Source organism: Entelurus aequoreus, linkage group LG12 (assembly GCF_033978785.1).
Source record: "Entelurus aequoreus isolate RoL-2023_Sb linkage group LG12, RoL_Eaeq_v1.1, whole genome shotgun sequence".
NCBI lineage: Eukaryota > Metazoa > Chordata > Actinopteri > Syngnathiformes > Syngnathidae > Entelurus > Entelurus aequoreus.
In genome coordinates, this window is record NC_084742.1 from 46,233,344 (window position 1) to 46,242,720 (window position 9,377).

General features: G+C 44.9%; 1 protein-coding gene across 1 annotated transcript in view; it reads left to right on the forward strand.

Moving 5' to 3' along the window:
• The first annotated feature begins 204 nt into the window (after positions 1-204).
• LOC133662268 (insulin receptor substrate 2-B) overlaps positions 205-9,377 on the forward strand; it is a 22,299-nt gene continuing 13,126 nt past the window's right edge. The window contains exon 1 of the mRNA XM_062066121.1: positions 205-4,393. Within this exon, the coding sequence (XP_061922105.1) occupies positions 496-4,393 (3,898 nt within the window). The 5' untranslated portion in view covers positions 205-495. The remainder of the gene's footprint in view (positions 4,394-9,377) is intronic.

Consider the following 9,377-nt stretch of genomic DNA (forward strand, 5'->3'; position numbering starts at 1 on the left):
AATAACGCCTATTTTTAACTCTGCGTCCTATGATTGGCCACAGCAATTGACGCAGGCAGCAGTGTCCCGTTTCCATTGGCCCACGCAAGTGTCAGTAAAGATCATAAGGACAACCGGCCAATCAGAACGTCGGCTGGGGCTCTAGTTCCGCCCATGTGTTGATGACGCACTAGATCACGTGTTGTTTGTGCCCTGGCCCGTAGATTTGTGTACAGCAGGCGAAGGCGGCGGGTTGCTAACCGCTAACCAAGCCACCGCTAACTAACACGGCCGCCATCATGCTGCACACGGTAGGCTTTACTCCTTGAAAACGAAGCCTCATTGAAATACACGCATCGCCGCTAAAGTGTGCTAAAAAAAAAAGATAGAAACCTTCCGTGCCAGTCAACGTTAGCTGGCCTAGCCGGACTCGGGAGCTCGTCGTCCCGATACAAGAATGGGGTCGTGGTCCACTTGGATTATCTTACTCGTGAAGTGACCTTTGATTTAACTCGGATGGCAAATTTTGCAAATTACCAGGACGGCAAGGCAGCGATGTTGATACTGGAGACGCAGCAGAGGGACGTGGGCTCCAAGTCTGCTATCGGGGGGGAACCCCCTTCCCCGTTAATTAACATCGGAGGAGGAGGAGGAGGCGGCTCTCGTTCCCATCAGTTGCCGCCCTCCAGCCACCTCCATCAGCATCACTATCAGCTGGCCGCGCATCATCATCTGGCCGCCGACACCGCGGAGGCTCCTGGCAGGAAGTCGTCTCCCAGCCAGCTCCACATTGCTGATGAGCCCACCGCTCCCTCCTCTGCTGCCAGCACCGGTGGCCATGTTTACGCCGCGGCCAACATCCCTTCAGACGCGGTGGACGACATCCGTAAATGCGGGTACCTGCGCAAGCAAAAGCACGGGCACAAGCGCTTTTTTGTGCTGCGGGCCGCCAGCCGTCTGGGCCCCAGCCGCCTCGAATACTACGACAGCGAGAAGAAATTCCGGAGCAGCTTGCGCTCGGCAGCCACGGCGGCGGCCAGCAATGGGGCCGTGGGCCCTTCCTCGCCGAAGAGGGTCATTTACCTCTACCAGTGCTTCACTGTCAACAAGAGGGCTGACTCCAAAAACAAACACCTCATTGCCCTTTACACAAAGGATGAATACTTTGCCATTGTGGCTGAAAACGAGCAGGAGCAGGAGGACTGGTATGTTGCTGTCAGCGGGTTGATGAGCGAGGGCAAGAAAGGACATTTGGATGCGGACGATTTGGATGACGGCTATGGTACGGTCACACCTGGTACTGTTTTTAAGGAGGTGTGGCAGGTGAATGTCAAACCCAAAGGACTTGGTCAGACCAAAAACCTCACAGGTGTTTACCGCCTATGCCTCTCATCCAAAACCCTTCACCTGGTCAAGTTGAACTCTGAGACCCCGTGCGTTAACCTCCAGCTGATGAATATCAGGCGCTGTGGACACTCTGAAAGCTTCTTTTTCATCGAGGTGGGTCGTTCCTCCTCAATTGGGCCAGGGGAGATATGGATGCAGGTGGATGACTCGGTCGTCGCCCAGAATATGCACGAGACCATCCTGGAAACTATGAAAGCCCTCAAAGCATTTGCAGAGTTCCGGCCCAGGAGTAAGAGCCAGTCATCAGGCTCCAACCCAATGCCATTCATCACCACGCGCCGTCACCTGGGCAACCTGCCGCCAAGCCAGACAGGTCTGCAGCGGCGGTCCCGAACGGAGTCAGTTGTGGGCACGCCACCGTCGAGTAAGAGCTCCGGCGCTAGCGGCTACCGGTTTCGCACGTCCAGCGAGGGTGAGGGGACAATGAACCGGCCGTTTCACTCCGCCACTGGAAGTTTGGTCCACCTTCACTCTGTGCGGGCTCAGCACTGCCGTGCAGAGGGGTATGGCGCTGGTACGGGTGGTGCTGCAACAGGAAACGCAGGAACCAGCACCGGAGGAGGCCGCTATGTCCGGGCCATCCCAGGGTCATCGTCATCCACCTACCACGCCCGCTCCGCCTCCCTCCCAGTCTCCCACTTCCCCTCCACCACCAGCCCTGTCAGCGTGTCCTCCAGCAGCGGCCATGGTTCTGTCTCGGATACCCTCACCCGTCCATCTAGCGCTTCGATATGTGGCTCGCCATCTGATGGTGGCTTTAACTCCTCTGATGAGTATGGATCCAGCCCTGGTGATTTCAGATACTTCCGTGTGCGGAGCAACACCCCTGATTCCCTTGGGAACACCCCACCAATTAGAGAGGAGAACTGTTTAAACGACTACATGGCAATGAGTTGGAACCGGGAGGTGTTTGGCACCAGTGGCGGCTCTGGGAACACCAGTGGGGCTGAGACGCCCCGAGAGGAGAGTATGTCAACAGAGGATGAGCGCTTCTCTTCTCTGAGGAGGAGGACCCACTCTTTCTCCAGAACTGTTGGGGGTGCCACTGGTGGCCCAGGAGTGGCTGTCTACCAAAAAATGACCCAAACCAACTTTTCTTTGGAAGAAGGGGCTGACATTGCGTTTGGCGGGGGCCTGCTTCGTGGCGGGCCTTCGTCCTCCACTTCCTCGCTGCGCTCTGACTACAGCTCTTGCTCCGAGCACAGCCAGCAGAGCCGTCCCTCGACGCAGTCTCAACCAGAGCCTGCCGGGGAACACCCCAAGGAAGACAGCGGCTACATGCCCATGATGTGCGGTGTGGCTGCGTCCCCGAGGGACACGTACCCTGACTACATACCCATGCAGCCCGGCTCCCATCCCGTCTTCCACTCCCCCCAGCTTCATAGCCCTGCTTTGTTTCCTCGCTCAGCCCAGCGCCAGCCACAGACCTCCACCGATGCCAACGGCTACATGATGATGTTGCCAGGAGGCAGTAGCAGCGCCCCCTCCCCAGTGCAGACCTCTAGCGCAGTAGGTGCAAGCGGGAGTGGCAACATAGTGGAAAGACCTGAGAATGGAGAGTACATGGACATGTCATTTAGCAACAGTGAGGGCCGCAAACCGGATGGCAACAGCGCGTGCAACGCCCCTGAGGGAACTTACAAGTCCTACAGCCCTTATTTTTCCCTCCCTCGGTCCTACAAGGCCCCCAATAGAGAGAGGGATGAAAAGGAGTATGGTGACTATGTTCCCATGACTACTCCAGCAAAACCTGTCTACTCAAAAGTTGCCACAGATTCCATATCCACACCTGAGAGAAGAGCAGGCGGGGGTGGTACCAACTCCACGCCCTCTCACCCACCTCCGCCTTACGGAGCTCACCACACGACCGCCACAATGGCTGATCGGCGTGTCAGACCCAACCGGCTCCCCCTAGGCAGGAGAAGTTTCCCCGGACCATTGCGTGCAAGCGAGCAATCATCCGCAGGCACCGCTACCTCGGCCCCCGCTGCCGGCACCTTATCTGACAGGCCACCCAGTCCAGGAGAGTACATCAACATCGATTTTGGCGATCACTACCCCCACCAACAACAGCCCCCCGCCTACCATCTTGACACCCATCATGATGGCCCCCTACTGGCCTCCAGTGACCACCGTAGCTCCCCTACACTCCCCCAAGGCCAGGACTATATGAGCATGGAGGTCGGGCTACACCATCACAGCAGTGATGGCAGTATGGGTAAGAGCCAGTCACCCAGACCCAGCCTCGTGGCCCCTTGGAACCCACCCAGCTATATCCGACCCCTGACTAACAATCCAGCCACACTGGCCTCCCCAGGGGTCCCTGCTGGAAGTCACTGGAGGTCATCGGGCGACGACTACACCGACATGACTTTCAGCACGGCCGAAAGGACTCCGATGAGCCCTACTGCCATGCTGCAGCATCTCTGTGTGATAGAGGGACACTACCCATCTCCCACCCTTCCCCCCATGAACTTCGGGAGGTCACAGCCGCACCAGCAGGAGCCAAAGGTCATCCGGGCCGACCCTCAAGGCCGGAGGAGACACAGTTCTGAAACATTTTCCTCCACCTCTTCCTCTAATTCAACGCCCTCTGGCGGGGCACCCTTTGCTGCCTGTCCAACGCTGGCTGACTCTGCGAGCGAGAATGGATCATGTCCTGCACAGGGCCAAGCTTCCAGGTGGGCCAGCTCCGCATCTTTTGACAGCATGTGGATGTCTGTAGAGGGTCTCGGGGACGTGCCAGCAGACCAAGCCCAGGCTCGGGCATCAGACTTGGACACAGCATCCAGCACCTCCTCTTCCGCTGGCGGAATGTACAGAAACAACATGTCTGCGGGATACCAGAACGGCCTCAACTACATCGCCTTGGAGCTGAGGGATGACGGGAGCGACGTGGATGTCGCTCGGTCAGCAGGCTCCGGTGAGGGCCTGATGCCACCGGAGAACGGGGCCTATGCCAGCATAGACTTCACCAAGTCGGATGGCATCTCTTCGAAGACCAAGGGTGAGTACAGCTGTCTTGTTGTAAAATGTATGAGGAAGATGATTTTAAATGGTCCTCAACAAGCCTGAGTGTGTTTTAGTTACATCGTGTCAACACGTGTGTGTGTGTGTTGCAATGGTGTGGTTTTATGGCCGACAGGACCCAGTTTTGCAATTAATTGAGCGGCTGCAGTCTGTCCCTTCAAACTGCCCGGATGATTTTTTTTCCGTTCCGGATCATTTCTGAGTGCTGCAGTTGTGTTTTAAGTAATTTTTTGCAATGCATCTAAGACAGGGGTGTCCAAAATGCGGCCCGGGGGCCATTTGCGGCCCGCAGCTAATTGTTTACCGGCCCGCTACACATTCTGCAAAAATTGCAAAATTGATAATATTGCAAAAATTTTAAAAAACATTTTAAAAAAGTGGAATGAGGTGAAATCTAACAACAAAAAGTTGCAATGTTGACACAAAGCTGCCATGCAAGCTGTTTTTTTTCTTTTGTCTTTGTTTATTTTTCTTATTTTTGCCATTGCTAAAAAAAAAAAAAAGACTAAAAATCTATGTTATAATGAATTATTACTTAAAAAATATCACTTTAAAATGTTTTATGTGGAAAAAATATTGCATATATTGTGTGGTTGCCATATAAAAACATCAAAGTTTTATTTGACCAAAGAGCATAAAACAAACAAAATAATAGTTCATACGTAAAATCGACAGATATATCTGAAGTTGATCTTGTAATTTAAGTGTTAAAAGGAAAAAAATAATAATAAAAATGTATCACTTTATGAGTGGGGGACCTTTTGGATCCCAAATATATTTAGTAGGATTTTATTTAACTTTTCACTGTGATTACTCAAAAATATTAAATAATTAAAATCAATGGTGTCCTGCATTATTGATCTTTTAAGACTCTAATACTAAATACTGCATATTTCTGTTTTACTATAAAAAACAAAGTTGTCTTTGACAGAAAGGGCATGAACCCTTTTTTTTTTTTTTACTTTATATCAACCTGAAGTTGATATAGAGATTTACTGTAAGCGTTAAATAAAAAATAATAATAATTTGACTTATTTTTAACATTTTAATGATGTGAATAGGAAATCTCGTCATACTAGTAAAATCTGCTTAAGTTGACAATAGGGATGTAACAATAAAGAGTAATAATGATAACAGCGATAAAACTACCAGAGGTTAATATTACCGTTTTAAATTAAAATGATCAAAAAAACGTGATTGATAAACTGTACTCTGATAAACTCATGGACTGACTTGCGCCAGCTCACTAGCTTAAATGCTAACATGAAAGCAAACAACAACCCCCATAAACTTATATGAGGCATGTGATTTTTCCGTCTATAGTCGGAAATCCGTCTTTTTTTATCTCTGTAAAAATATAAATATTATTTTCCGTTTTTTCCGACATACAATGTGTGTTAAAATCTTGATCCGTCTCTTTGCCATACCTGCCAACAACTACGGTTTTCCCGTAATCAGTACAGTTTTTGATAATCCATTGGTAAAAACTACGGTTTTCCATTAAAAATGATTAACTTAAAAATCGTACAAAGCAACTCTACGGGCAGGAGACAAAATATACGGGAAACATCAATGAGGATTGGTTGGTTTACGTATAAGAAAACCCATGATTGGTTGGTCGGTTTACTAGGATGAGTCCCGATTGGTTAAGATTAGGGCAAAACATTACGGACAGGCCAATCAGAGGCAAGATAGGGCGGGTCATCGAACCAGGAAACAACAAGAGAGTCGGAGAAGAGAAGAGGGAATATTCAAGCGGGTGATTAATATATTAAAAAAAACTAGTGGAAGATGGCAGAGGGATTCTCTTCCTTAGATTTTTCTTTTAGCGATGTAGACAATGTTCAGGAAACCCACAATATGTCTACTTAGCCACATTTGGACAAATGTATGCGTCTGGATAAAACAATACCCAACACATTCATTTTAGTTGTTTACCAAGTAAACCCAAATCTCGACATGGAAGACATGGAATACACATTTAAGAACACACATGATTGTGGCAGACGTGATGACTTTTGCTACAGTCTAAATGCTACTTTTCATTTTCATTGGTGTTTTACAAGAAGACAGTAGCTGACGTTTTGTTCATTTTTTTCTACTGTTTATATTTTGACATTGAATAGTTTAATCATTTTGAAACATAAACATGACTGCAAGATACGTGTTATTTCATGCTATAATCCACAAATGGTTATTCTGATAAAGGAAGTTATCTAAGAGAATAAACATTGTTTGTACTCTTTATGATTTTCTCATTTAGAGCAGTTAGAAGTGGAGAGGGAGTCGAAGAGACAAAAATTGGCTTTAAAATCCAAGGCAGAATCCAGTAAAACAGAAACAAAAAGGAAAATGCAAGCCTTCAAAGCAAAAATGCCAAAGTAATGTGTGAATGAACCAAAGTAATGTGTAAATAATGTAAATAACTAGATGAACCATCTGTGGCTGTGAAGTGAACACTAGTAAGGTTGTAAATACTGTATAGAGTAGGCTAACCCATGTGGTTCCTGTGGATGTGAACACAAGTTGTAATTACTGTAGTGACTAAATAATATAGTGACTGAAACAGACAAGGATTCATTTGGATGAATGGGGTATGTATTTATGTAAACTGTTGATCATTTCTCAATTTTTTTAAACACAGAAACATCTTTAAATTGTGGTTTTTTTTTTGCTAATTGAATTGTGCACATTAAACCTGCTCTCTTAGAACACAGTGATCGTTTTATACTCAGAGGAACACATGACAGACGAGTTCTGGATGTGTAGATAATTTTTTTTACGGTCTTTTCTTTCAAATAAATCTTAAAGTGCTTCAGTACGGACCTATTGCTGGTTTGCATATGACGTTACATCCGTTTTTCTTCATTGCGGCTTAATTCACACGATGGTCAAGGAGCTTGAGCGCAGCATTAAGACAAGTGACTGTAGAGTTGGAGCACACTATGCCGTATTGCTGTCCTCTTCTTGGGTGTTCCAGTCGTTCAAATAGAGAGCTAGGGAAGAGCTTTCACAGAGTCCCGAAATAAGTGGTTCATAAAGGTAGTAAAGTCAGGGGAAAAAAGGAAAGTGCATCGAAAAAAATGTCTCTTGAAAATAGACACTTTCAGTATCTTTTGGAATACAATCGGACCGCTTGTGTCTGCAGGGATCACTTTGTAAAATGTTTGTTTGAACATTTGATTTGTTTGAGAAACTTTCTCTGATGCAATCCAGTTTATTCTCTACTATATTAGTAGTCTTTGAGAGCAGAACTAAACGTAAAGACGAGATCACATTAGTTTGTGTAACTAAAATGTCTGCAATGCCATGTTAAGTCCTAGTAATACATATTGTGATTGTTGGTCCAATCCACCATATTTTCTTTCTCGATTTTCATAACACAAACTAAAAGCTTAGTTTGTTGTGCAGGAAAGCCAAGTGCTTCATTCGACACATGACCACATATAGCGTCTTTAATTGATGGTATTCGTTAGCAACAAGAAAATATCCTTAATAGTATCAACAAACTAGATTAATAAATCTCTCGTACGCTCAACAGCATATACTGAATGTTGATATCACTAGCAAATTTGTATCAGGAAATCAACTGCAAACAAACTTATCCTTTCTCTCATTAGCGTCACGATCCAGCGTCACAGCAAATCAAATTTGTTACTTAGCGATGCATGAATAAATCCAACTTTGTCTTTCCCCGATTAATGTTTAATTTGAGGACCCCTCCAATGAAAAGACATGATGTGCCTTCTTGTATTTGTCGAGGAAGTGCGTCCGAGGCGAGCATAACATCTACTTCGGTGATGATTGGTTTAAATCTTTAGAAAATAATTTTTTAAGAGTGTAAAAATCCACTCCATCCAATTTTAAATATTTTTTCATGATAGCTTATAAATTTGCCTCTAAACCTTTTAAAATACGCCCAAATCTGCATTGATGCAGGTAAATAAACAGTAGCCTAATGGGACTCTAGAGTCCAGAACATCGCCTGAAACCCGGAAGTGCGTCTCGGTCACGTGATTGCAACCCAGGAATTTTTAATACAATAAAAGCTTAGCCATTAACAAGGAACTGCACTTTTCTGGAATTTTGCCCATCGTTCACAATCCTTACATAAGACATGAGGACGGATGTATTTTTTTATGTATTCTAAATCAAATCAAAAGTCCGCTTACAAAGAAGCCTAAGGGAGCCTCTTTATTCTGCCTATAAAGCCCTTAAAACAACATTCAAACACCTCCATTAAGGTTGTATATACATGATGTAAGTATATATGTAATGTAGTAATATGCACATTTATAATAATATTTACTTATTTTGATCATTTTAAGCATATGTGGTGCGTTAATTTAAAAAATGCATCAAACGAATGCTTTTTTTTACATCACTGATTACTCACTGCAGACGTCATGAGAGCCAACAAACATTAAAAAAACATCACTTACTGTACAAGGTCTGCTTTCATTAGGATGCCGACTGCTGTTTTTTTTTTTTTTATAAACTGTCATTGCCCCAAAAATAATAAATTAAAATCAATGTTGTTATGAATTATTGACCTGTTTAAGGTTTCATATTCGACTTTGAACATTAGTTTTTTCCATAAAAAGGGTTTTCCTTTGACTAAAAGGACTAAAATGTATTTTTAATTGTTTTTAACTTTATGTCGACAGATAGGCCTGAAGTAAATCAAGAGATTTGAGTGTTGAAAGATAATAAAAAAATATATTATGAGTCATTTTGAAAACATTTTAATTATTGGAAATCCAAAAGGCTCAAACCCATAAGTGTTAAAAATTAGTCTTTTTTTTTTTGTCTTAATTTCAGCGCTTAAGTCTTTACAACCATTTTTAGATCTATCCATTGTTTTTATTATTTAATGGGTTTTTTTTTATATGGCAAACACAAAATATGCAATATTTTCACCCCAAAATATTTAAAAGTGGAATATTTTGTGTGATGCAATT